This window comes from Stenella coeruleoalba (genome assembly GCF_951394435.1).
Source record: "Stenella coeruleoalba genome assembly, chromosome: 13".
NCBI classification, from domain to species: domain Eukaryota; kingdom Metazoa; phylum Chordata; class Mammalia; order Artiodactyla; family Delphinidae; genus Stenella; species Stenella coeruleoalba.
In genome coordinates this window covers 25,956,717-25,983,647 of record NC_137159.1, presented here as the reverse complement: position 1 = coordinate 25,983,647, position 26,931 = coordinate 25,956,717, and the positions used below count along the sequence as shown (strand labels likewise).

Sequence of the window (26,931 nt, the reverse complement as noted above, 5' to 3'; positions counted from 1 at the left end):
TCATACTTCACAACTAGTGAACTAAGCTCCAGGGATGAGGGGATGTGACAGGTCCAGACCAAGCCAAGAAGCAACCTGTCCTCAAGAACCAGGTGAAGGCTGATGTTAAATAACTTTAATGGTCAATGTGGGAGTCACAAGGGAGGTGCGTTCCCTCCCAGGGCTCTTCAGTGCCATCCTCAAAGCTGGTTAGTGCAGGGAGGTAGGGCAGGGTTGGTTCCAGTTTTCTCCCAGGAAGGGCTTAGGGGGTCCCAGCCAGCCCTGGGAATGAGTCCCTCAGCACCATGGCAACCACAGCTTAAAAGGGGCTTCTGCTCCCCCCCCCCAGCCTATCCCCAGTCCAGCAGAGGAAGGGGAGGCCAAGCTGGCCAAGCTGCTACAAAGAGCGCCGAATCCAGAGCCCAACTGCACACAGCTCATCTCCTCTTCTGACCAGATCCTGTTGCCAGTGCACCATCTCACACTGGGGACTGGAGCCAAGTGTCGGGTGGGCCTTTGCTGCAGAGGCCTCTGGACTGTGGGGACCGCTTCGGGGGTAGAGGGGCAACCGAGTGAGAAGCCCCAGGGGAGTGGTCTGGGGGGACAGCATCCAGGGATAACGTTCGGGGTCTCCCCCAGGGCAGGGAATGGGTCTGGGCTGGGGTTGGGGCCACTGAAGCAGGCGAGCAGGGGCCAGACAGGGCAGGCTGGTCTGTAAACACTGCTAGCCAGGGTGGGGGCGTCTCCAGCCTCGTGCCCTCCCGCTGGGCCAGGATGTCTGTCACCGCTGCGATGTCATCCAGCGGCTCAATAGCTGTGGCACCGGGAAGGGATTGAGGGGAGGGGGCTAGTCAGAGCTTAGGCCCCAGACCTACTCAGCCCTGAGCATCACCTGTCACTGTAGGAGGAAAGCCAAGCCTGGATCTCAGCTGAGATTGCATTATCCTGCAGGAGCAGCCCCTCACTTGGGCCCCCTGGAGTCACAGGTTCTGATAAGACTGGGATATGGGGTGACAGGGTAGACAGGGAGAGGAGGGTGGGCAGAAGTAGGTGAAGAAGCCAAGAAAGAGGAGGAAAATGAAAGCAGTGCCAGGCAAGTGAAGGGTCAGAGGAGGAGACAGGAATCCACATGCAGAAAGGGAGACAGAAAAGAAGAAATTACGGGAAAAAAATCCATGAAATGCATCTGGTTCTGTGGGTTTTTGTTGTGAACTTCGGTGGAGGTGGTTTTAAGAAGAGTTGGAGAAGGGAAAGGAATGCTGGGTGGGACTTGGGTCCCCAGAGCTCTGCCTTAGCCCGAAGTGTGCTTTCTCTCTGTCTCCATTATCTGGGTTCCCTTGAAGCCCCCGACCCAAATTCCCATCAGGATCCCAGAGTGCACTTTCACTCACCCATCTCATGGTACAAGGACCCCTGCTTGGCCAGTACTTGGGGTGGTTTCCGAGGAGCAGGGGTTTCAATTTTCATTATTTCATCGCAGCACTGCTTCCACTGGCCTGCAGGGAGGGCATTGATTGGGGTGGGTAGGGGGAGGACTGTGAGAGGGCCAGGCTACCCTCTCCCCTGCTACATTCCTTTCCACACATTCTTGAGACAGAGGCCTCTGGTAAAAGTAACGATCCACAGTCCCTCCTGAAGGTTCAATCCAGCCCCCCCCCCTCTTACTCATGTCAAAGAAAAGCTGCCACAGAGCTTCCATCCAGCTCTGCAGGGCTCCCCGACTCTCTGCCTGAAGGGTGTGTGTCACCTCATCCTCCGCATACTGGTTACTGATGCTCAGGGTGAAGGGCCGGCCCGCTGCCTGGTCCAGCTCCCCTGCCCGGACTCGAGTCTCCTGCAGGAGAAAGACAGGATCTGCTTCCACCACCTTCACCTTGGTCACAGAAGTCAGCAGTGACATCAGGCAGGCTTGGTCATCCCTGCCTTAGAAGGAGGAGCTTGTGGGGCCTTCAAGAAGCCCTCTCATTTGCCTCCTACTGACCAGAGTGGAAAGAAATAGCAGGAAAGGAAGGGGACGAGACAGGTCGTCCTTAGGAAAAGAGGAGCAGACGGAGACAGGGAAGGAGGGGTTGAGCGAGGCAGGGAAGGCAAGGAGGCAGGCAGGAACAGGAATGCCGAGGCCTGAGGTCCCTCAGTACTTTCATAAGTCGGCAGGAATGCTAGCAAAAGGGCTAGGAAACAAAGAGGGTCCTTGGACTTGGGTTGGGAGAGAAAACCAGGAAACGGTGAGGGAGATGCAGATTGAACCTAAGGGGAAAGATGGAAGGAGGATGAAAAGTCCTAAACTGGCTATAGAACCCTCTCTGAGACTTGGCAGGGTCTAAGGTTGGTGAGTAGAAGGGACGATCATTTTCCAGTGATGCTGGTTGGGGAGAATATGGTCCCAACAACCCTGGCCCTGAAGCTGGGTGTGGTGCTGTTTGGAACAGGAGGCTAGCTTTGATCCCTTTGAGGTCTGTGCCCACCCTCCTGGGGCCTGATGGAGAGGCTCCCGAACCCTGCCACCTGGGTGGCTTCACCACCAGGGATTCATCACCTTGTTGATCGCAATAGTAAACAGCGGCTCCTCCCCAGTGTCTGTGTCTTCAGGTTGCCGGTAACAGAAGAGGTTTGTGCCTTTCAAGACTCCATGCACTCGCACCCAGTCCTGCAGCTCCCCAGTTTGCTGCATAAATGACTCAAGGTTTCCTAGGGGAATCACACCCCCAACACCCTTCTTCCCAGCCCCCCACAGAGAAACTGCTCCTATCTGCCCACCCTCCTCTCGTCTTGCCATGCCCCTCCTTCCTCTACCCAGATCTTGCTTTTTCAATAGTTCTTTGATTCCTGGGTCATCTGGCTTTCCTCTGCCTTCTCCCTGTTCCCTTCCACTCCTCAGGGCCCCTCACCTGCACCTTGAGGGTACCACTTGCAGTAGGCTGAGTCATGCAGAAAGGCTGAGCCACCAGACGGCAACACACGCTACCATAAAGGGGCAGCCAGGCGGGGTTCTCCTCTGGGGTAGGAGGAAGCGCAGGGTGAGGGTGGGGAATGTGAAGGGGACCATCCAACGGCCCCTCTTCTCACCATCCAGCATCCCCCACATACACACATACTCACCATGACTGGCGAGGGTCAGGTCATGTGTGCGGAACCCATCTTGCACTGCTGCCAGGGTGAGTGTGGTATGAGCCAAGAGGTGGTAACGAGGACCACTACAGGACAGAGAAGTGGGCAGGAGCCTAATGAGGGGCATGTTGGATGGCAGGAGCTGTAAGCTGAGCAGGTCTGCCCCATTGTTCAGGCTGCCCCACAGAAAACTAGCTTGCCTCCCCCACAGGGGTTGGAACATTTACTGCGCTCCTGCTAAGTGCCGGGGCCTGTGCTTTAAATATGTTATCCCACTGTGTTCCCACAACAGCCCTGAGGCAGCTTGAGGCTTAAAGAGGTTAAGATATCTGCCCATAAATATAGCTTAGAGTTGGAATTTGAATCTATATCTGTCTCCAAAATAAGCATTCTCTTCATTACCTGGAAGGTTTTCAAACTGCTGCTCAGAGACCCAGTGGTTCCACTAGGTGCCTCCGGGTTCCTGGAGGCAACACCACAGGACCCAGGCTACCCTGCTTCAACCAGGGGCACTCTGTTCTATCCACATAAGATGTATTTGCTGCTGCCAAAAAGTGATGACCCCAGAGCCTAGCTCTTCCTGCATTCCTACTGCTCTTCTCAGTTGGCTTGGGGTACAAGCCCTGAGGTACAAGCCAGAGTGCCTCCCAGCTATGTGACCACTGCTTATTCATATCTGTCTGCATGTCCTGGCAGCAGTGCAAAATAAGTTCTGCATGCTCAACACAGCTCAGAGGTCACCTGTGGCCAGCTGAGGGCAGTGGGGGAATACAGGGCCTTACCCAACAGCCGGGGTGGGGAGCAAGATGGGACTGCTCCCTGAGCCCCCAGCTGTCTCCAGAGATGCCCGCACACGCCTCCCCGAGGAGCGGCCCAGCGAGCTGCTGAGTTTGGTGGCAAGCCTCTTGGGGGCTCCAGCCAGGGCCCCCTCCTCTTCCACGCAGGCCCCATACAGCTCCAGCCGCAGTTCAAAGTCTGGCCCTGCCTCGGCACTATAGGAATATGGGAGGAAGAGAGGACAGGAGGATGGTCTGGGGAAGTGCTGTGGTGGAGGATGGATGTCATGCAAGTACAGGACAGCTCCACAGGGAAGGCCCATCTCCCTTCCTCCCTCTCCTCTCCCTCCCCTCCCCTGTGGCTACCTCATCCAAGGATTTGAGCAGAGTAGAGAAAGGTGGGAGCCATAGGGATGAGGTACTTATACTCACAAGAGCACGTTGTTCTGAAAGGAGATGTCTGTGAGGGTCCTGTCCACCAGGATCATCTCCGTGTCCTGAATGTGTTCCCCTATCTGCAGCAGCAAGAACACAGCCCAACGGTGCAGGTCTGGGGACAGAAAGCAAAACTGGTAAAGATGTGCCCCACAGGGACCTCCAATCTCAGGGTCACTCCCTTAAATTTGTCCCACGTGTGTGGAACTCACCGCCTTTGTTCTTGAAATATTCTGTGTCCTTCCACATGAGTGGAATCCGGAGATCTAAGGGGCAGACGGATAGGAATAGATGTTGAGATGGGGCAGGAGATCTTATCATTGGGCAAAGAATGCCAACAGCTGGGGTAGTTGTGCTTCTTACCAGAAATGCAGACCTGGCCACGGCAGGGGGAGCGCTCAGCGGGCGGCCCACTGTCAGAAGGCCTGTGGGCAAATCACAACGTCCTAGCCTGGCCTCTTGACACTATTCCCCCTGGCTCTGGTTCCCAAGGGCTCTAGGACACCCCTGGCCCAGGACCCAGCTGCCAGGTCCCAGCCAGGCTGACATGGCAGGGCTGAAGGACTGTTAGGGAGAGTTGTCAGTTGAACCCAGGAGGTTGCTGGGCTTGGGAATGTTAGAGGCTCTTAGCTCACACACACAGTACAAGCTCAGGCCACCCTCCGCACAAGCACCCTTCCTGACCACCTCCCCAGACTCCTGCCAGGGAGAAGTGGGGCTTGAGGACACAGGTGCCCACAGAGAGAGACTCCCTTTTAAGGACTCTTCTCCATTAACCCCCAGGCTTGGAGGAGTTTGCAGGCTTTGTTTTTAACAACAAAGGAGGCTGCTTTTCTCCACCATCTCATCACTTCAATAAAGGAGGGTACTGGATCAGTCAGAAAATCAGGAACCCAAGTAGGGAACATTTGTGTTCCATTTACTGCAAATCTCTCTCCATCCTCCCCCTCAGCTTTGATTTCTCCTCTACCCTTCTGGCTAGATGGGCCGAACCTTCCCAGTGCCCCAAGTTCCCCAGTCCCCCCCCGCAGGGGGGACATCAGCCTTCCTCCCCTCCCCGCCCATCATTAGGACTCACCGAGCTTGTGTCCCTCTCCTAAGGTGATGGCCAGCTTATCCATACTAATTTATAATTCATTATAATGAAATTAGTGACTTAGCCTTAAACTAAATGATGTGGCATTGATGGCAATGTGTTTAGCTGCCAGGGACTTGGGGTGCACCTCAGATCACGCTGTATGGGCTGTGTGGGGACTTGGGCAGGGCAGAGCCTGTCAATGGCCGCCTCTTAAGAGACAGCAAACTCACAGTAGAAGGTGTCCCCATGCCTGCTTGCTCTTCGTTTAACTTTATGGAGCAGCCTTCCCCTGGTGTCTTCATGGGTGCACTCTGGAGGCCTCCTGGCAACCTCTCCTTGTGTCAGCCTTCATGGATGAGCTGGGATGACACTATGTCGGTGAGGGGCCTGGACCTTCTCCCCACTCAGCCTTGTGGGATCAAGCAGGTTACTTTGCCAGAAGCCAGTTTTCCAAATGACCAGTTCACCAAAAATGGTCAGTTCTCAGAACGATCAATTTGCCAAATACTTTTTCCCACATTTTAGTTTTACCAGAGCATCGCCTCAACCATTTCACTACAGATTTGTCAGATCAGCAGTCTAATGCCAGTGTAGGTTGTGTTTCACATCCAAGAGTGGAGTCCTTTTAGTGCACAATCTAATTTATGTGAGTGGGTAGGCTTTCCCTCAAATTTTTTTTTTTTTAATTATTTCTTTTCCCAATCCCTGACTCTAATGAGGCAAACCCCAGGTACAATGAACTATGGTCAGTTACAGTAAATTGGTCATTTAGCAAATTGGCCATTTGGTGAACCAGCTATGAGAAAATTAGCTTTCCAGAAGCCAGCCAGCCAGACTCATCAGATCACAGGCAGGGCTTAGCAAATTAGCACTTTTGCATGACTACTCCTCAGACTGCCAGCCTTTCACCAGATACACTGGCTTTCCTGAGCCAGTGTCTTGCAACTCACTAGTGCACCTCTGGGCAGCACACTGTGGTGGTAAAACACCAAGGTGTCTTCTAGGACCCTGGTAAGTCTTCACCAGGAAGTCATCTTCAGGGTGCTCCATACTCCATAAACACACACACTGCGCCGCTACTCCCATAAAGCCTCGCTTCACCCCTGCTCACCGCCGGCCTGTCTTCCTCAGCACCTGCGCCTCCTTGCGCCGCTGCAGCTCGCCCATGTAGCTGAGGATGCGGCTGTTGCACACTAGCAGGCTCTTGGTGGCTTCCAGAGTCTGCTCTCGCTGGGAGCAGGCCGCCAGCAGCTTGCAGGTCCCTTCCCTCATCCGGATCTCATGGTCTAGCTTTCTTTGCAACTCTGTGTCCTAGCCGGAGTGGGGATAAGGATGAGAAGGAAATGTCAATTGGGGGACAGGTTGAAGCACCCTTCATTCCCAGGTGGACTGTGGTCCACGAGAAACTGACAAGAAACTTATGTTTCAGGCAACTAAAGGTCAAGGGTTGAGTCTCAACCTCAGCAGCCCACAAATAACCAGAGAGACTTTGTTAAAATTTATACTCCCTCTAGGAGTATAAATTTTTTTCAGCCTCTTTTGAGCGCAATTTGGAAAAATCTGTAAAACCTACAAATTCACATATCCTTTGATCCAGCTATCCAACATCTAGGAGTTTATCCTACAGATATAGTTACACTTGTGGGCAGAGCCATATTCATTGCAGCATCATTTTAAAACACCAAAATTAAAAGTCCTTCAATAGGGCATTGGTTAAATAAGTTATAGCACATCTATACCATGAAATATGGACTATTGCAGACATTAAAGAGTAAGAGAGACATGTGCAAAAATGAAGCGATCTTCAAAGTATATGAAGTGAGAAAAGAAAAAACAGCATGCTACCATTTGTACACGATATATATATATATATATATATATATATATGCATATACATATCGATAGACATGCATAAAATAGTAGTGGCTGTGGGGCTGGGAGCCAGGAATGGAAAATCAATTTATGATACTTTATATATATGCTCCTTTACTACTGTACTATTGGAAATTGTGTTACCTTTTAAAAAATTAAATCTTCTGAGTTAAAAAAAATAATAAATCACGAGACCCCACCTCAGAGTAGCAGAATAAGAATCTCTACGAGTGGGGCATGTGCATTTTTTGGAAAATTCCCCAAGTGACTCTGAGGTGCAGCCCAGGCTGAGAACTACCACCTAAAGGGAATGGCCACAGATAGTAAAGGCCATCCTGGCTTACCCCAAAGACTCAAGTGATGAGAGAGGACATTTAGTTGGCAAGGGGTCAGTGGAGAAGGAGCATACCGCCTACAGTGTTCATCCATGCTGCAGAGAATGCAGTACACACCCCAAATTTGGGCACCTGCCATCTGCTGCCCCTCTGAGTCTGGGAGGTAAGGACAGAGGCAAGGAATGGGGATGGGAAAACAGGTAAAGCAAGTCAGGAGTGAGTAGGCACTTAGCACAATGCCCAATGCACAGCATATGGTATGCATGGGGCGGGGTGCTTATTTTAACGATGCTACTTCAGCCCAGTAGCATTCACCCAATAACACTGGAGCATCCCTGTGCTGTCCGAAGCTCCATATTTGAGATCCAGCTGGGAGGTGAGAGATGCAGACGTTAATGGCTGCTCCGTAAGTGCCACGTCATGGCACACACACACCCACGGGAAACAGACCCTATTTGTTTCTGGCTGAGGTGATGGGGAAGGCTTCAGAGAAGAGGTGGAAGACTAACCCTATTACAGTGTACAAATCAGAAGGCAAGCCAAGTGGAGTCACAGGGTTGGAAGAGGAGGATGAGTGTGACTGCACAAAACCAAAACCTGTCTTCCCCCTCACACCAGCTCTTTTCCACACTATGTGCCCTTGCTTCTTTCCTGATGACTCCAGCCTTCAAGTCTCCAAGACCTCAACACCCTAAATTCCTGCTTCCGGGAATTGCCTTGTCCAGCCTCCCTGCTGATTCTTCCTTCCCTACTTGAGCTGGGCCAGACTTTCATCACGTCTCACCTCATCTCATCACCCTCACTATCCACATTTCCCTTCCTGACCCTTCAGAAATAGGCCAACCGGGTACCTACGCCGCCTCCACCAGGAAGCCCTCTCAGACTACACAGCTGCCCCTACCCCCACCATGACTGCCTGCACCAGGGTCCCACCTCTGCTACGGTTTGCTGCTTGCCAACCCCTATCCCATTCTGCATCTAGCTTCTACCACAAACACCCCCAAACAGGTGAGGGGGGTGGGGCCGAGCAGCGTCCGCAGGCCACCTCCTGACTAGCCTTTTGGTCCCGGCCCTAGCACTCACGAATTCTTCCCTAGCCCTGTCCATTGCACGTGCGGCGCAACGCGGGCATTGTCCCTGGTCCGGGGAGCCGCCCCGCCCGCAGAGAGAGCCGATGACATCATCTACCAACTGCCGCGAGAGCGGCCGAGGGGCTCCGGGACGCAGGCGGTCCCTCAGTCCCTCTGTGCGATTGGCCCGGTTAGGCTCCAGGTGGTGCTAACCACACAGACCTAGTCGCGGAGGAACGGTACCTCCGGGAGCACCGGCCTCACTCTAGAAAGGGCTCCAGGCTCCGGAGCTGCCGGAGGCCAGGGGGCCCCTCCGGGTTGCAGTTGCCCTCCAGGATGACTCCTGGCCCGGGTGCATACGGGAGGGAGATAGTGTATACATCGGAATAACTGGGGCTGCAGGGAAGTCGCTGTATCCAGCCTGGATGAGTCGGACTGGGGGTGCAGACACCCTGGCTACCACTCTCCCCCCATGCACTCGGGTCCGAATCCATTCTCCCACGGCCCTCGGTGGACAGTGCCATAGAAATCTCCCACCCTTTAGGCAGAGCACCTCGGGAATCCTGACGCAGGCTCTGGATCCCGGAGCTTCACCCCCATCTCCGTACCTCAGGTATAGCTCCATGTCGCCCCCCTTCCCACCCACACACCCTCTCTTCCCAAGCCGGCAGTACTTTCACCAGACTCCCCTGGGAAAGAGCCCTAAGCTGGACTCCGCTCAGGGCCCAAGGGGCTGAAGGAGGATGAGTCATGGGCAGAAGCCCCAGCACACATTAGGCCCTCTCTGGACATCCTTTCCAGTTCCTCCCACTCCCTTCTATCTCTGACTTCCCTCTCTGCTTCTCATCACCTTATGTTCCCTTTAGAATCTCCACCAGGGCTAAGTTCAAATCCTGGCTTAGGAACTTGACTAGCCATGAGAACTTAACCTCTGGAGCCTCTGTTTGTAAACTGGGGGTGGGAGAGCGTGGTAATTCCACCTCCTACTGTTTGAGGATTAAATGGGAAAGTCTAACCCCTACCTGGGCCCAGCACTCCCACCTTCCCTTTAATTGCAGCTTAAGTTGCCTCCTCCAGAAAGTCTTCTTGAATTTACACTTCCACGACTACCTCTCTTGCTAATCCCTGAAACATCAATGGGATGGGGGTTGGGGAACTGCTGAGCTTCCTGGAGAAAGAACACAGCACCCTCAACCAACCCAAGACTGAATGAGAGATGATCAAAGTGAAATCTAAGCCCCCTCCTCTTCCCCAGAACTTGGGCAGAGCTCCTATGAAGAAAAATTACATGGAGGGGGAGGCATGCAGAATTCGAACATTTAAATACCTAGACCAGCCATGGCCAATAAGATCTTCTGCAATGACGGAAATGTTCAGCAGCCATCTAGCACATGAAATGTGGATAGAGTAATTAAGGAACTAAATTTTTTATTTTATTTCATTTTAATTAACTAAATTTTAAAGTTAATAGCCACATGTAGCTAGTAACATGGACAGTGCAGAGGACAAGGGATGGCAAATAGGTTTTATTTCATATGCCAACAGAGGACAATATGTAGTGTCAGAGTCCCAATGGGATCCTTGGGCACCTTTCTCCATTTTAGAAAAAGATGATCCTCTCCAGGCAAACAAATTAGATAAAGGTGTCCCCTCCTCACACCACCTGAAACCAGACCAGGACTCCTGCCACTATGCAGTGCCCTTATGAAGGACACAACCTGCATAATTTATGCCAAGGTTGAGCTGAGAAAGATTGTGAGGCCATGCGTGGATTTGTTGGTGAAGACTGCCATGATTGACTCGTAATGTCTATCATGATCTAGGGAGTGGGGACCCGGTTGAGGGTACAAACACATGTGCAATAAATTCCCCTTCTGAGCTGGACTCTCTACTGTCCTGCCTCTGACCTCCCTTAGCAGCAACACCCTGCCTGGTTCAGGCAGTCACTTCCTCAGCTTCCTCTCTCTTCCCCATCTCAGTAAATGACCACATCGCCCAGTTGCTTAGCCACACACCAGAGAGTCATCCTGGAGCCCTCTCTTGGCCGCACCCACATGTCCAGTACGTCAGCAAGCCCTGTCAGATCTACCACCATCATCTGAAATCCACCCCCTTCTCCCTATCTCCACCAAGAGCGTTTAATCCATACCACCAGGTTCACTCCCCTAAGGCTATAACGACCTCCTAGCTGGTGGTCTTCTGCTATTCGTCTGGCCAACCCTTCTCCCTCCCACCCCCCACCCCTGCCTAGCCTATTCCTTTCAAACACAACAGCCATCATTTTAAAACATTAGATAAGTTGTCCCCCTGCTTAAAACCCTTCCATGAGCCAACATCACACTTAGAGTAAAATCTAAATGCCTTGTCACGGACTACAAAGCCCTGCATAATCTGGCTCGCACCCATCAGCTCGACCCCAGCTATTATGTTCCAGCCCCACTGGCTCTCCTTCTTCCACAAACATATCACCATCATCCTCATTTAAGAGCCTTTTGCCCTTACTATGCCCTCTGTCTGGAAAGCCCTTCCTCCCATCTTTACATATCTTCATATCCTTCTGGTCACAGCTCAAAGAGCTCACAGAGGCCTTCCCTGACTCCTACATCTAATGCTGCCCCCTCTACCCGATTTTTATTACACCCCCCCGTTTTCATCATAATTTCACTATGTGAGATTATTAGTTTGCATGCTTCTTGTCTGTTCCCCCAGTAGAATGGACCTTTCCTGTTTTGTTCACTGAGGTATCCCAAGATCTAGAAAGAAGCTGACATATCGTAGGTGTTCAATAAATGTGATTAAGAATAAATAAATGAGGGACATCCCCGGCAGTCCAGTGGTTAAGACTCTGCCTTCCAATGCAGGAGGTGTGGGTTCGATCCCTGGTCAGGGAACTAAGATCGCACATGCTGTGGGGTGCGGCCAAAAACTAAAAAAAAAAAAAAAAAGGACTTCCCAGTTGGCGCAGTAGTTAAGAATCTGCCTGCCAATGCAGGGGACACGGGTTCAACCCCTGGTCTGGGAAGATCCCACATGCCGCAGAGCAACTAAGCCCGTATGCCACAACTACTGAGCCTGCGCTCTGGAGCCTGCGTGCCACAGCTACTGAAGCCTGCGTGCCTAGAGCCCACGCTCCGCAACAAGAGAAGCCACAGCAATGAGAAAAGCCTGTGCACTGCAATGATGAGTAACCCCCCGCTCGCCGCAACTAGAGAAAGCCAGTGAGCAGCAACAAAGACCCAATGCAGCCAAAAATTAATTAATTAGCTAACTAATTTTAAAAAAATAAAATAAATCTATTTAAAAAAAAGAATAAACAGCTCCCTGCCATCTTCAGGGCCACAGAATCCTGCCCTAGAGTCCTCTTCCCCTTCTCTGGTAAGACCATCTCCTTCCTGCAAACCTCTCACATTGAACTCCCCTCTTCTTCCCATACCTAAAAGGAGCCCTCAGCCCCAGAACACACATCCACACCAAACCACAGAGCTTCCAGAAATAGGTGTGAAGACCCTGTTGCCAACACAGTACTCTAATTGGCAGAACTGAACCTGGGTCCACACGGAGCACCCAACGAAGGGCTTACAGAACCGCCTATCCCTCTCCCCACTTGGAGCAGACTCTGCTCTCCCTGCTCAGCCCCAGCAGGAAAGGGCAGAGCAGAGATGGGCTGGGATGCTGTGGAGGAGGTGCACTCCAGGGGTGGGGGCGTTACCTCCAGGCTGAGCGCCATCTGCCGGATGTAGAGCATATTCAGGTCCTCCAGGATGTGCAATCTGTCCTGCATCTCTGTGCCCCCCAGGTGCCCCTTCCCTTGTTGACCCCTCAGAAGGGTGGGGCGAGCAAGCACCACGCTGCCCCACAATTCCTCCCGCTGCTCCCCTGGTCTTGAAAGAGGTGGGCAGTTCTTGGACAGAGGGCAGAGGCAGCCCCTGTCCCTCTTGCACTCCCGTTAGACCCCTCTGGCTGCTGTGACAAACTTTCCTTGCCTACCGCTGTTCCAGGGCCCTGATGGGAGCCAGGCATGGAGGGAAAGGAAAGCGAGGTGAGGATGAGCAGGGTCCCCGGAGAGGAGGCCAGCTGCAGAGGGGACTCTGGGCACAGAGTGTCCAGTCTTGCTTTGGTGGCAGCTGTTCTCCCAGCTGTGGAAGAAAAAGGCTCTTTCATTCCGACTCTGGCCCCTCCCCAGCCCCCGCCCACATCCCTGGCCTGGTGGACAGAGAATCTGTGTGCGGTAGGGTGTGAGGGGCAGGCACAACTGGAAGGGGGCAGGGAGGGGACACTTCATGCAGGTTCTACAGAGTCGTGGGGTTTGTCAGGAGGTTGCTTTCTGAAAGGGGTTCTGGCTTGGTTTGAGGAAGAAGAAGGATAACGGTGAGGACCTTATTGAGTGAGCCCAGGGAGTGGGACAGAGGGGTAAATGCGGCTCAACCCCCAGGGCCACCTCTTCCAACTTGGGGCCCCCATCCAGCCCGCCCCACCCTGGGTTCACAATTACCTCGCTTTTCCAGCAGAAGGGAGGAGACGGAGGGAGAAAGGCAGGGGTGTGCCTAGCTGCTGCTGCCCCCGCTCCCCTCTGCGGGCCCCTTCCCTTCCAGACAGGAAACCAGCCCCGATTCCCAGCCAGCTGCAGCTTTGCCACCCCCCTCCACCCCAGGCCCACGGAGTCACATACCGCTCCGCCGGGTCCCAGCGGCTCCGCCCCGGCTCCTCCGCTACGGCCCCCAAAAGGCCGGGCTTATCCCCGGCTCCTCCGCTACGGCCCCCAAAAGGCTGGGCTTATCCCGGGGGCGGCCCCAGCTCACAGGCCCCTCCTCCGGGTCCCTGGGCCTGCCCCTCACTCCCCCACACTGGCCCCAGGCGGCGTTGCTTATGCTGGACCCGACAGAGGTCCTCTCCCCGAGGCCCACTAGCTTCAAAGTCAACGAAGGCCCGGGACACTGGGACACCGGTGTGAAAGAACCTTTGTTCTGGGCAGGCTGTAGGGTAAAGTGCAGTTCTGGGCAGGCTGTAGGGTAAAGTGCAGAAGCCAGGCCTGGAATCCCGGCAGGGAGGGGTGAGGAAGGCCCTCTCACTTAACCCTTTCCAGGCCAAGCAGGAAAGGAGAGCTGACCTTGGGGATAGCCTCTGCTGTAGCTCCTCGCCCTGTCAGTCCTAGCTCAGCCCCACATCTTTCAGACCCTCCTGAGCCTCTTTAGGGAGTTACAGGTAAGGCTCAGACCTGAGCAACGTGTAGAGTGGTGGGCCGAGGAGGCAACTGTAGAGGCTGGACTCCTCTTAGGCCCCAGGAAAGGAGGCTGAAAGTTTGAGTGCGGGAAGTAATCCCAAATCTTTAATAAGGAACCCCCTCACTCCCGATTCTCCCAGCCACAGAGGAGCAGCTGGGGAGGGTTTCAGCGAAGGGGGCAGACCGGCGGAGAAGTCAGGATTGATGATGGAGGCTGTCCCAGACGGTTGAGACAGGTTGTGGGTTGCGGCTGGAGCCCAGGGAAGGAGCGGGCGCCCAGGCCAGGAATCTGTTAGAGCCCGCCTGGTTGCACACCGCCCTTTGCTCCGGGATGCCGTGAAGGACCGGGGTAAGGCACATTTGGGGAATCGAGCCTAGGGCCCCTTAAATTGAAGCCAACCCGAGGTTTTTCCAGGCGGAGGCAAATCATCCCAACTGGGCCAGGTAATGTCTGGGGTGGCACGGTCCGATTAACGTGCAGACGGTCCGCGCCTGACTTTTTAAGTCAACAACTACTAGTTTGTACCAGACCCGCGGCGTCTCCGCCCCTCGGCGCGCGCGGGCGGGGCGGGAGGCCCAGGCGGCCCGGGCTGCGGGAGCCCGGGGAGGGGAAGGCAGGGACGCGGGTCTCTCACCTCCGGTGGGTCGCAGAAGAGGCTGAGTCGGAAGCGGCCGCGTTTGAACTCCATCTCCAGGGCAGAGCCCCTGGCTACGGTGACCCGGCTCCGGTGGTTTCGGGAGAACATGCTGGCGGTCCCCCGCCTTTGCCTGCCCTCTGCACTCCCCGCGCCGCCCGGCCCTGCCTTGTCTCGTAGGTTTCTGTCCCTCGCCTACCGCCAGCTAGTCCGGCCGGGAATCTCCCACGGCCCGGTTCCCAAACTCCGCCCCCGGAGACGACACCTGGGCCGGGCAGGGCGCGGCACGCTCTCCCTCCACTCCAAACCCCCGCCCCCGCCAAAGGCCCTGCCCGCCGGGCCAGTCCCGGTCCCCAAGCAAGCCTGACCCGACAGCCGGGGCACCCTACACCTCGCGAGCACTGAGGCGGGGCGTCGTCCCTTCCTGCCCGGGTAGCCAGCGCCTCACCTGGGCATGGGGCGAACCCAGAGAAGCCCCGCCCCCTGCCGCCCCCACTCGGCTAGCCAGACTCCCTGCGCGCGGAAAATCCCGGGGCCCAGGGATCGCCGAGAGGCACACAGCCCGGCCTTGGGATGGCGCACAATCTCACCTCTAAGCAGCTTCCGAGGCGACTGTTTCAACTTCCTACAGTCCCAAATGTCCTTTCTTCGTCCCCCTACCCACTAAAGCTCCCCTCCGTCCCTAGTGGCCGCAGTTCACGTGTCTGGTAGCCCTGTTCTGTTACTTACTAACCGTGGATCCTTGGCTTCAGTTTTCTTACTTGTGCAATGGGGATACACTAATTACCTCCACTCCTCAGGTCGCTATGAGGATTACATATGAGAATGAGTGTAAAATGCCCAGCATAGTTCCTGGCGCAAGACAAGCACCCCGTAAGTGCAGCTATGAAGAAAAACGACCAGGTAAAGCACCTTTGTGCCCTTGGATGGGGCACCAGTGACCTCAGCTCCCTGGACCCAGACTTTAAGTGCCTTAAGAGGGTGAGGATATCTATGACCTCATATGGGCTCTCAGCTGTTTTGCTGGGTCGCTGAGACAGGATTAGGATTCACAGCTTCTGCAGAAAAAGGGGCCACCCCCAGCCTCCTGGGACAGAAGGAAATGGCAGAGGATTAGCTTGCTGACCACACGTGAGGAGTTTTCTGGGGACTTATGAACTTACTGGGGAGAACTCGAGAGAGAGTGGGGCTCCTTCACAGCCAGAGCCGGAGAAATACCAGCTTATAGCTTTAGAGAGCCCAGGTTAGAACTGCTCTGCTATGACAAATTACTCAACATTCTTTTAGAAAACCTGACTTAAAATTACTTTGGCAAAAGGGGAAATATATGGCTTAAGGAAGAATAATATCCAGGGGTCAGGCTTTAGTTGTGGCTTGACCCAGGCATTCAGCATCACAAGGATTCCATCCCTCTCCTTCATCTGGCTCTGCTTTCCTCCATGTTAGCTTCACTCTCCACAGCATAGCAAGATTGTTGCCAAAAATTCTGGGTCTATAATATTTTCAGACTTAAATTCAGCAGAAAAGGGAACATCTGTTTCCTGAAGCTCCTACACATGTCTGGGATTCACTATGGGCCATTTGGGATGATTTATCCATCTCAAACCAATCACTGTAGGCAGAGGGGTGGCCAGACCTGAACCAATCACTGTGGCTGAGGAGGATTCTATTTGCCAGTTGGCCAGGCCTAGGTCACTTCCCACTCCTGGAAACCAAATGGAACCCAGTGAGCTGGGAGAGAGATGGGGGAGGGAGATATGGTTTCTGAAAGACTGTTCCAGGTACTACGACCAGAAGGTGAGGGAATGGATGCTGGACAGGAAAAACAACAAACATCCTTGACATACAAAAGTGTACATGGAGAAGGGAGTTCTTCTGTCGTAGGAAAGGAAGATCAAAAGATTTTATAAATCTGTGGCCTCTGAGATAAACCTCAAAGAGGAGTGAGGGCATTGCTTCTGAGTTTCTTCAACTATCTATTGTCACTCCTCTAAACTGTAAGCTCCCCCAGGGAGGGAGAGTCTGTCTTGTCCACTGCTTTATGCTCAGTGCCTGGCACATAGGAAGTACTCAATAAACCATCACTTGAAGTAAGTGAACAAATGAGATGCCTAAAGAAAGCATACAGATTTGAGAGTGCTTAACTGGGATGAGCCATATTGTTGGACTAAAATTGTTCATTTCAAATGTTTGGCTTTTAGCAGCAGAATGCTTTTTTCTCCAAATGAAATCTCACCTGGAACATGTGAAATATAATCAGAGCTGCTGTGATAGAAGCAGGGGCTGGAGCCCCACAACTTGTCCTCTCCAGAGGCCCTCAGCTGCACGCAGACACACACACACACACACACACACACACACACACACACACACACACACACACACACCTGTGGGACATGGGACCTAAGGAAGTGTTTAAAAATCCCTGACAAGAGCTGGAGGAATGGAAGGCATTTGGAAAAGAAGTAGAGCTCAAATCTTGCCAGAGAATTTGCACTCGATGTGACTGAAGATTTTGGGAAAGGAGTGACGCAGCCAAAGTTATATTTTAGAGATCATAGTCTGGCATCCATTTGTGTGAATCATTTGGAGGAGGTTGTGACTGGAGTTTGGGAAGCCAGCTTACACTGTTCTCAACCAATGGTAGAGAAACAAGGGCCAAAGTTTCTGTGGAGTTATTATTTTTTAATTAAATTCTTATTTGAAAACACACAGTTTTTTAAAACAATCCTTATTCTACCACTTAAAAAATAATACAAAGTAAGGAATAAATGAACAAAAGCACACTTTCCCCACCATCAGAGAAAAACACTGAGACACAGCCTGGTGCCATGGCATGCTGAGGCCTTATACTGGCTCGTGAGAGACAATTTTGGAATTTTCTGGAATTGTGCATTCCAGCTGTTAAACACAGCTTTAATTAATAATTGAATCATAAAAACTCACAACTAAATAAATTATATTAAAGCAAAGGTGATAAAACTCAAAATTCATCACTTCCTAATTATTTTACTGCATTTTCCCATTATCCCTTGAGGTTGTTTACATCTATAGTGTCCGTATGGTTGAAATGCTATGTCACGGTGTGCTACTACATGTCTTGCCAACTCTGTGCTCAGTAATGAAATTGGCCATGGTGGGAGTTTTACACAACAGAAGTAGGCGAACACTGTAAACCAGGGCTATTTTTTTTCCCCTGGGGAGATTTCATTAAATATTTAGCCACATACCACTTGTTCACTGCATAATATTTCCCAATTTTTCCTTTTCTTACATCTGTATCTCCATCTCCCCAGCTATGAAGTAGATATTTGGGAAGGGCTTATTAGCCACCCAGTATTCAAATTATCTTTCTATTTCTACACAGACCCCTACTGTGGACAACTCTGGTAGGCTGAGGCTCTACCCTCTTTCTGGCAGCTGGAGAAGGACATTCATCCTCCCTCCCACTTCTTCACAGCCCAGGAGTAGGCAGTTGGCCTAAGCCAACCAACTGGAATGCTACCAACTGGACTTTGAATCTTGAAAGAGTGAAAACAAGACCCAGGGAGAATTCATGAGGAGTGGATGGCTCTGCTAGCAGGGAAATCCTCATCAGCAGGTTCCTGTGGTGAGACTTTGGTGTGGCCTCAGCATAACCTCAGCCATATGCCCCTAATGCTTGGCCTCCCAAGGGTTCCCACCCCTTATCCAGGGAGAATACAAGATGAACCCGAAACATTTTGTAGTGTTGGGAAATAAAAAGGTGCTAAAGGAATGATGGAGATGTGTCAGAAGGACACAGAAGTCATCTTAAAGAAATGCCCACTGACCAAATCTGGGACAAATTTAAGCATCAAAATAAATAATAGATTACAACTCATTGAATGAAACAGGAATCTATACCGACACAAATAAATACATATGAAACTGAATGTAAGGAGAAAAGAAAGCTCCACTTCACCATAGAATGCCAACTAACACATGTAGATGGAATAACGGGAGTAGAATACCACTTGGCAATTATTATTTTATTTATTTATTTATTTTTTGCGGTACACGGGCCTCTCACTGTTGTGGCCTCTCCCGTTGCGGAGCACAGGCTCCGGACACGCAGGCTCAGCGGCCATGGCTCACGGGCTCAGCCGCTCCGCGGCATGTGGGATCTTCCCGGACCGGGGCACGAACCCGCGTCCCCTGCATCGGCAGGTGGACTCTCAACCACTGTGCCACCACCGAAGCCCGTGTACTTGTTTTTGAGGAAATACACAGTGAACTATTTAGGGGTGAAGTGGCATCATGTCTGCAACTTGCTCTCAGAATGATCAGAATAGGAATAACGATAATGGAGAGGAAGGGGAGGAAATAGTAAATGTTAATAATTGTAGAATCTGATTTAAGGAGCTAAGAGAGTTCTATGTACTCTTCTTGCAACTTTTCTGTAAGTTTGAAATTATTTCCTCAAAAATTATATTTAAAAAATAAGCTAAGGGCTTCCCTTTGGAAGTGGCGCAGTGGTTGAGAGTCCACCTGCCGATGCAGGGGACACGGGTTCGTGCCCCGGTCCGGGAAGATCCCACATGCCGCGGAGCCTGCGCGTCCGGAGCCTGTGCTCCGCAACGGGAGAGGCCATAACAGTGAGAGGCCCGCGTACCACAAAAAGAAAAAAAAAAAAAAATGCTAAGAACTTTTTCAGAAGGACAAAATTCTTCCTTTCAGCCTACAAACCTGCTCAAACCTCTCTGACACTAAACAAAGCAAAACTAAAAACAAAACAAAATAATGAAGCCCATGGCTACTTACTTACTGTCACCGCTTCCTCCCTGCTGGGCATCAGGATGTTGAGGAAACACCACTGGGTCTAGTGTCAGGAAGTCTCTGTTTGATGCTGGCTCTGCCACTCCCTAACTGTGTGGCTCTGGCCAAATCATTTAACCTCTCTAAGCCTCAGTTTCCTCATGAGGGAACAACAGTATCTCCCACATGGAGCTGCCATGGGGATCAAGGGAGGGAAGGGATATGAAAGCAGGTTATGAACTCTAACACGTTTGACAAATACTAACTGCAGGTGATCCCTCACTTCAACTCCTAGTGATACAGAACTATTGCCTTCACTCCCTGCTAGAATGCATACTCTGCTTGGAGCTCAACCTAGCCTTCGCAGAACTGTACACGGTTCATCATAGCCTTTGTCTGCTGATAATCTCTGCCCTTGGGTACCTTTATTGCCTCTTTTGATCTCTTCCCAACCCTGCCTGCCCCTCTGCCTGCCTGTTCAGGACTGGTGTCCACTTGGGTTTGTTCCTGGTCCTTTCCTCTTCATCTGCTTGATCATTCTGGAATGTCTCATCTATTGCCATCCCTTGAAGGAGACCTCCACTTTTATGCTGATGACGATGCCCCAAATCACACCTTCTGCATTGGCTTCTCCTTCAGTATTCCATCTCCATCTGGGCATTCCCACATGCACTTTATTTTATTTTATTTTTGTTAACTTTTATTACAGTATAGTTGCTTTACAGTGTTAGATTAGTTGCTGCTGTGCAGCAAAGTGAATCTGTTATACGTATATATATATATCTCTCCACTCTTTTTTAGATTTTCTTCCCATTTAGGTCACCACAGAGCACTGAATAGAGTTCCCTGTGCTATACAGTAGGTTCTCATTATTCATCTATTTTACACATAGTAGTGTATACATGTCAATCCCAATCTCCCAATTTATCCCACCCCTCCTTTCCCCCTTGGTAACCATAAGTTTATTCTCTATATCTGTGACTCTATTTCTGCTTTGCAAAAAAGTCCATCTGTATTATTTTTTCTAGATTCCACATATAAGCAATGTTATACGATATTTGTTTTTCTCTTTCTGACTTACTTCACTCTGTGTGATAATCTCTGTGTCCATCCACGTCTCTGCAAACGGCATTGTTTTGTTCCTTTTTATGGCTGAGTAATATTCCATTGTATATATGTACCACATCTTCTTTATCCATTCCTCTGTCGATGGACATTTAGGTTGCTCTCATATCCTGGCTATTGTAAATAGTGCTGCAATGAGTATCAGGGTGCATGCATCCTTTCGAATTCTGGTTTTCTCCAGATATATGCCCAGGAGTAGGATTGTTGGATCATACCGTAGCTCTATTTTTAGTTTTTTAAGGAACCTCCATATTGTTCTCCTTAGTGGCTGTACCAATTTACATTGCCACTAATTGTGAAAGAGGGTTCCCTTTTCTCCACACCCCTTCCAGCATTTACTGTTTGTAGATTTTTTGATGATGGCCTTTCTGACAGGTGTGAGGTGATACCTCATTGTAGTTTTGATTTCCCACATGCACTTTAAATTCACCTTGGATAACACTAAATGATTTTCTTCTTACTTGCTTCTCTTCCTATGTTCTAATCTTTATTTAAAACACTATTGGGACTTCCCTGGTGGCGCAGTGGTTAAGAATCCACCTGCCAATGCAGGGGACACGGGTTTGAGCCCTGGTCCGGGAAGATCCTCCATGCCATGGTGCACGAGCCACAACTACTGAGCTTGTGTGCCACAACTACTGAAGCCCGCATACCTAGAGCCCATGCTCCGCAACAAGAGAAGCCACCACAATGAGAAGCCCGCGCACCACAACAAAGAGTGACCCCCGCTCGCCGCAACTAGAGAAAGCCCGTGAGCAGCAACGAAGAACCAACGCATCCAAAAATAAATAAATAAATTTATTTTTAAAAAACAAAACACTATGTTCTCTCTAATACTTGGGCTAGAAATATAGAAGTCATTTTAAAATTTTTATTTATTTATTTATTTATTTATTTTAGCTGAGCTGGGTCTTAGTTGTGGCATGTGGACTTCTTAGTTGTGCCATGCGGACTCTTTTTTTTTTTTTTTTTAATATTTACTTATTTATTTGGCTGTGCTGGGCCTTAGTTGCGGCATGTGAACTCCTAGTTGCTGCATGTGGGATCTGGTTCCCTGACCAGGGATCGAACCTGGGCCCCTTGCATTGGGAGGGCAGAGTCTTACCTGCTGGACTACCAAAGAAGTCCCTAGAAGTCATTTATTATTGCTGCTGTTTGCTTTTTGAACATCTACTATGTGCCAGATACTACCCTAGGTACTTTGCATTCTTGATTTGCTTTATTCCTTGAAAGAATCCTACGCAGGAGACACTACTTCATTCTATTTTGCAGAGCTGGAATATGAGGTTCAGAGAGCTTAAATAACTGTGAACCCAAGGTTACATAGCCAGTAAACTGTAATTTGATAATAGGCTTCTCCGACTCCAAAGTTCATTCTCTTAATCTTAATCACTATACTACATTGACTTCTTCCTGAATTCTCATATATAATTGTTCATCAGTTCCTTTAAATTTCATCAATGAAATGTCTCTTGAATCAGTTCTTCCCTTACTATGTTCACTATTGCTACCTTGTTCAGACATGTATCTCATATATATTATATACAGTGCTTTTTTCTAATTATAAATGTGATATATAGGCTGTAAGAAAATTCGTTACAAAAAATACTAAGCAATATATATATATATTTTTTTGCGGCACGCAGGCCTCTCACTGCTGTGGCCTCTCCTGCTGCAGAGCACAGGCTCCGGACGCGCAGGCTCAGCGGCCATGGCTCACGGGCCCAGCCGCTCCGCGGCATGTGGGATCTTCCCAGACTGGGGCACGAACCCGTGTCCCCTGCATCGGCAGGCGGACTCTCAACCACTGCACCACCAGGGAAGCCCTAAGCAATATTTTTAAGTGAAGAGAGAGAGAGAGAGAGAGAGAGAGAGAGAGAGAGAGGGAAGGAAATTTATAGAATTTAGAGAGAGAAAGGAAAGGAAAGGAAAGGAAAGGAAAGGAAAGGAAAGGAAAGGAAAGGAAATTCACTACAGATCTAGATAGTGAAATTTCCCCAACCCCAGCTTCCAAAGATAATCACCGTTAATGGTGTAGTATACATTCCTTAATGTTTTCTCTGTGAATGTAGTAGCATATTATGCCTTTTTAAATGGGATCACCGCAGGACTTCCTTGGTGGCGCAGTGGTTAAGAATCCGCCTGCCAATGCAGGGGTCACAAGTCTGACTCCTGGTCCCAGAAGATCCCACGTGCTGCAGAGCAACTAAGCCGGGGCGCCACAATTACTGAGCCTGCATGCCACAACTACTGAAGCCCGCGTGCCTAGAGTCCACGCTCCGCAACTAGGGAAAGCCCTTGGGCAGCGACGAAGACCCAGTGTAGCCAAAAATAAACCAATTAATTAATTTAAAAAAATTAAAAAATAAATGGGATCACCTCATCTTGAAACTTGCCTTTCCTATTTCATATGTCAGCACATACAGATCTACCTTGTTCCTTTTTTTTTTTTTTTTTTTTTTTTTTTTTTTTGCGGTACGCGGGCCTCTCACTGTTGTGGCCTCTCCCGTTGTGGAGCCCAGGCTCCGGACGCTCAGGCTCAGCGGCCATGGCTCACGGGCCAAGCCGCTCCGCGGCATGTGGGATCTTCCCGGACCGGGGCACGAACCCGTGTCCCCTGCATCGGCAGGCGGACTCAACCACTGCGCCACCAGGGAAGCCCTGTTCCTTTTTTTTTAATTAGGTAAAACATACATGTTTTAGACAAAGTACAATAGGCACAAAAGGGTATATTATGAAGAATAAGTCTCCCTTCACCCTCGTTCTCCCAACTATCCATTGGAATTGCTGTCACCAGTTTCTTGGGTAGCCTTCTGGGGCCTCATTTCTTTTAATGGCAGCATAGCTTCCCACTGTATGGATGTATCAAATCCCTGTACCAAATTATTTTGGTTTTTCTTTAGAGGCACACTTAGATTGTTTCCAATGCTACTACCAACTTGGATATAAATTCCATGTCAATCTTATCAATTACTTATCAGCTCTTAGCTTTTGTGTTCCAGATTGGATAGATGCACCATAATTCATTTATCCATTTCTCTAATGATATAGAATTTAGGCTTAAATGTCATTTGCCCTGCTGGTAGGGCACTTGTGCTGTTAAGTAAGCCCTTCTGCCATTTTGCCGGCAATACAGTTTCTTACGTACTCCACCAAATTGTAAGCTCCTCAAAGGCAGAGAGAAGTGTTCATATTCATCTTTGTATTCTCATAGCCTAGCCCCGAATTTGGTCTGCAATATACGTTCATCACGCTTGAGTGTAATAATAATTGAATTGCCCGCGCTGAGTTCTGACCTCGATTGCGTGGATGCGGAGCCAGCAGAAAGCCGTGGCCCTCTGACCGCTCCCGGTCTCAAAGAGCCCGGAACCCTTGTTGGAAGGGGCGTTGTTTCTCCCGGAGGATTTTTTTTTTTTAAACCGCAAAGCTTGCCCCGCACAAGCATGGTTGCTACGCACCGGAAGTGCCCGGCTATTTGCTGGGATAAGTTGTTCCGTGGGGCGGAAAAGGTATGTCTGCTTGTGTTCCGACTATTTTCAGCCTCTTTTCCTTGCAGGACCCCATGAGTAAGCTGTGGCGGCGCGGGAGCACCTCTGGGGCTATGGAGGCCCCTGAGCCGGGTAAGCGCGGATCGATAAAGCAACTTAGGCCTTCGCAGAAAAGGAGTCCCTTTCTTGCTCCTCCGAGCTTCTTGGGTACTTCGCCACAGGTGGGAAGGAGAAAGGCGGGGCTGTTGTTATGGTAACAGCGAATACCGCGGGAAGAGTAGGACCCCTCAGGGGTATTGGGTTCTTCTGGGATTTCCCTGACCTGCTCCTGATGTACACCGTTGACAGACTCTCCTTCTGCAGGGGAAGCCCTGGAGTTGAGTTTGGCGAGTGCCCACGGCCACGGAGTGCACAAGAAAAAGCACAAGAAGCACAAGAAGAAACACAAGAAGAAACACTACCAGGAAGAGGAGGCTGGGCCCACGCAGCCGTCTCCTGCCAAGCCCCAGCTCAAACTCAAAATCAAGTTGGGCGGGCAGGTCCTGGGCACCAAAAGGTGAGGCCAAGAGAGCCGAGGTTTTACTTGGGGGACTTCAGGAGCAGGTAGAGATAGAAGCAGAAGCTGGCTGCGCTTTTCAGAAGACAGAGAATGGACGCTGTGATTTCAGGGCCCAGGTTAAAGCAGCAAGAACCCAAGAGGGTGTAGGGAAGGCTGGATGTACTGAGCAGGAGGAGACAATTGCTCAGCTTACAGAGTGGTTGCTTCTCCGCAGTGTTCCTACCTTCACTGTGATCCCTGAGGGTCCTCGCTCACCCTCTCCCCTTATGGTTGTGGACAATGAAGAGGAACCTGTGGAAGGAGTCCCCCTTGAGCAGTACCGTGCCTGGCTGGGTGAGAAGGGTCTGGAGGTGGGGAAACTGGGTTTCTCATTATACCTGGTTAAGGGAAGAGGGTTCGTTCTGAGGAAGGTGAGAATTTTGCGTGCCCCAGTATTAACTCGGCCAAATTAGGGTTCCCCCTCTGAACAATTCCACTTTTAGCTCTCCAACTTTCCTTTCCAGATGAAGACAGTAATCTGTCCCCCTCCCCACTGCGGGACTTGTCCGGGGCCTTAGGGGGTCAGGAGGAAGAGGAAGAACAAAGGTGGCTGGATGCCTTGGAGAAGGGGGAGCTGGATGACAATGGAGATCTCAAGAAGGAGATCAATGAACGGCTGCTCACTGCTCGACAGGTAAGTTAGTTCATTCTTTATTTGCTTGCCAAATTTATATTGAGAACTTTCCATGTCCCAAGAACTTTGCTAGGCAGCAGGGATATCAGCAGTGGAGAAAAGACAGACAAGGTTTCCGTTCTTATGGAGCTGGTATTCTTGTGCAGTAAATAATTTCGAAAAACTGTAAGGTTTATAACAAAAATAGGGTGATGAAATAGAAAGAAGTAGAAAAGAAACAACATTAGATAGGGTAGTCTGGAAAGACCTCTCTAAAGAGATAACAATACCAGAGGAGCTTACCCGGCAGAGAGACCAGCAGGGGCAAAGACCCTGAGAGCGGAACATGCCTAATCATGGTCAAGGAGAAGAATAAGTGTGACTACCACAAAAGGGTTGTTTACAGAGAAGTAATGTATTTGATTTATATTTCAGTAGATTTCTTTGGTTTCTTAGTGGTGTTAAGGGATAGAAGCAAGACCAAGTAGGAAGCTGTTGAAGTAGGTAAGAGATGGTGGTGGCTTGAACCAAGGTGGAATGGTAGAGATGGAGAAAATCAGATGGATTCTGGATATATTTAGGAAACAGACACTTGTTGGGGGAAGGAGAGGAATCAAGGATAACTGTTAGTTTTTGGCTTGAGCAGTTATCCAATTGATGCTATCCATTGATATTAAAAGATTTAAAACAACAACAAAAAAGTCTCCAGAGAGCTGGTACAGAGTTTTGGTACACAAGGCAGGAAGGTAACATTACTAATACTTTTCCCCTTGAGAGTCAAGGATCTAAAGCTGGAAGTCTGGAGACCTGAGAGGAGGCAGTATTAAGGGCTCCTGGAGAGGGTGCTCATTTCACCCCTTCTCTCAAGGCCTGTTCTCCTCAAGACCCTGCTTTCCATGTCCCATCTTCCCCTTCCCCCGTTCAGGCAGACGTCACTTCTCTGTTTTGACATCTCTTCCGTCTCTCCCTAGCGAGCTCTGCTGCAGAAGGCTCGAAGTCAGCCTTCCCCGATTCTGTCACTACCTGTGGCCGGGGGGTGCCCAGCCCCCGCTCTCACCGAGGAGATGCTGTTGAAGCGTGAGGAGCGGGCACGGAAGAGGCGGCTGCAGGCGGCTCGGCGGGCGGAGGAGCACAAGAACCAGACTATTGAGCGCCTCACCAAGACTGTGGCGCCCAGTGGGCGGGGAGGCCGAGGGGCCGCGCGGGGCGAGAGGCGTGGAGGGCGGGCCGCGGCCCCGGCCCCCATGGTGCGCTACAGCAGCGGGGCACAAGGTTCCACCCTTTCCTTCCCACCTGGCGTCCCCGCCCCCGCGCCGGTGTCTCAGCGGCCGTCCCCATCTGCCCCTGCGCCTCGGTGCTCTGTCCCCGGCTGTCCACATCCGCGCCGCTATGCCTGCTCCCGCACAGGCCAGGCACTCTGCAGCCTTCAGTGCTACCGCATCAACCTGCAGATGCGGCTGGGTGGGCCTGAGGGCCCCGGATCCCCACTTCTGGCTTCTTAAGGCCCTCACCCAATCTGGACTCTGTGCCTTCTCCTCTGTCCCCGGTTTTCAGTGTCTTCCCCACCCTATTAAATTTCATCCAGTGCCTTGACTTGTACAGAACTGGGGTAATGGGGTATGGGTAGGCCAATTCCGCGTACACACATCTTGCCCCCACCGGAGCTTGCGTCGAGGCCTGGGAAACGTCCACCAGGCCCAAGAACAGTAGCCAGCCCCCGCCCAGACTCCAGCCGACATTTGTGACCCTGCCTCTTCCTGGCGTGGTTAAGCGTTTGGCGTCATCTGGAAAATAGGACTCAAGCCAATCAGCGGGAACTTTG

The 26,931-nt window shown here is 50.9% G+C and overlaps 2 protein-coding genes across 6 annotated transcripts; one reads left to right on the top strand and one right to left on the bottom strand.

Moving 5' to 3' along the window:
- Window positions 1-127: 127 nt before the first annotated feature.
- RTKN (rhotekin) lies at window positions 128-14,867 on the bottom strand. Of its 5 annotated transcripts, none has more exons than XM_079940477.1 (12): window positions 14,510-14,867; window positions 6,488-6,687; window positions 4,662-4,723; window positions 4,511-4,564; window positions 4,296-4,413; window positions 3,870-4,079; window positions 3,079-3,173; window positions 2,868-2,974; window positions 2,516-2,644; window positions 1,645-1,813; window positions 1,371-1,475; window positions 128-793 (listed from the first exon to the last, which is right to left on the bottom strand). In XM_079940477.1, exons 1-12 carry the CDS (start codon window positions 14,618-14,620, stop codon window positions 459-461), a joined length of 1,695 nt encoding a protein of 564 aa, XP_079796603.1. In that variant the 5' UTR covers window positions 14,621-14,867; the 3' UTR covers window positions 128-458. The 5 variants fall into 5 exon arrangements, with proteins under 5 accessions (XP_079796603.1, XP_079796605.1, XP_079796604.1 ...); XM_079940479.1 differs by lacking the exon at window positions 14,510-14,867 and adding an exon at window positions 13,323-13,504; XM_079940478.1 differs by lacking the exon at window positions 14,510-14,867 and adding an exon at window positions 12,363-12,668.
- An 8,770-nt stretch (window positions 14,868-23,637) lies between these two features.
- Window positions 23,638-26,856, top strand: INO80B (INO80 complex subunit B). Its single transcript, XM_079940841.1, has 5 exons — window positions 23,638-24,030; window positions 24,262-24,454; window positions 24,672-24,790; window positions 24,961-25,130; window positions 26,081-26,856. The coding sequence occupies exons 1-5, from the start codon at window positions 23,922-23,924 to the stop codon at window positions 26,609-26,611; spliced, it is 1,122 nt and encodes a 373-aa protein (XP_079796967.1). The 5' UTR covers window positions 23,638-23,921; the 3' UTR covers window positions 26,612-26,856.
- The last annotated feature ends 75 nt before the right edge of the window (window positions 26,857-26,931 follow it).

Excerpts from the sequence above, each read along its gene's own strand:
- INO80B (XM_079940841.1), top strand. The coding sequence starts at position 23,922 with ATGTCTGCTTGTGTTCCGACTATTTTCAGCCTCTTTTCCTTGCAGGAC. Across the intron at positions 24,455-24,671 it reads CAGGTCCTGGGCACCAAAAG|TGTTCCTACCTTCACTGTGA; the intron begins GTGAGGCCAAGA and ends GCTTCTCCGCAG. Across the intron at positions 24,791-24,960 it reads GCAGTACCGTGCCTGGCTGG|ATGAAGACAGTAATCTGTCC; the intron begins GTGAGAAGGGTC and ends TTTCCTTTCCAG.
- RTKN (XM_079940477.1), bottom strand. The coding sequence starts at position 14,620 with ATGTTCTCCCGAAACCACCGGAGCCGGGTCACCGTAGCCAGGGGCTCT. Across the intron at positions 4,724-6,487 it reads CTGAGGAAGACAGGCCGGCG|GCCTTCTGACAGTGGGCCGC; the intron begins GTGAGCAGGGGT and ends ATTTGCCCACAG. Across the intron at positions 2,645-2,867 it reads GTGGTACCCTCAAGGTGCAG|CAAACTGGGGAGCTGCAGGA; the intron begins GTGAGGGGCCCT and ends TCATTTATGCAG.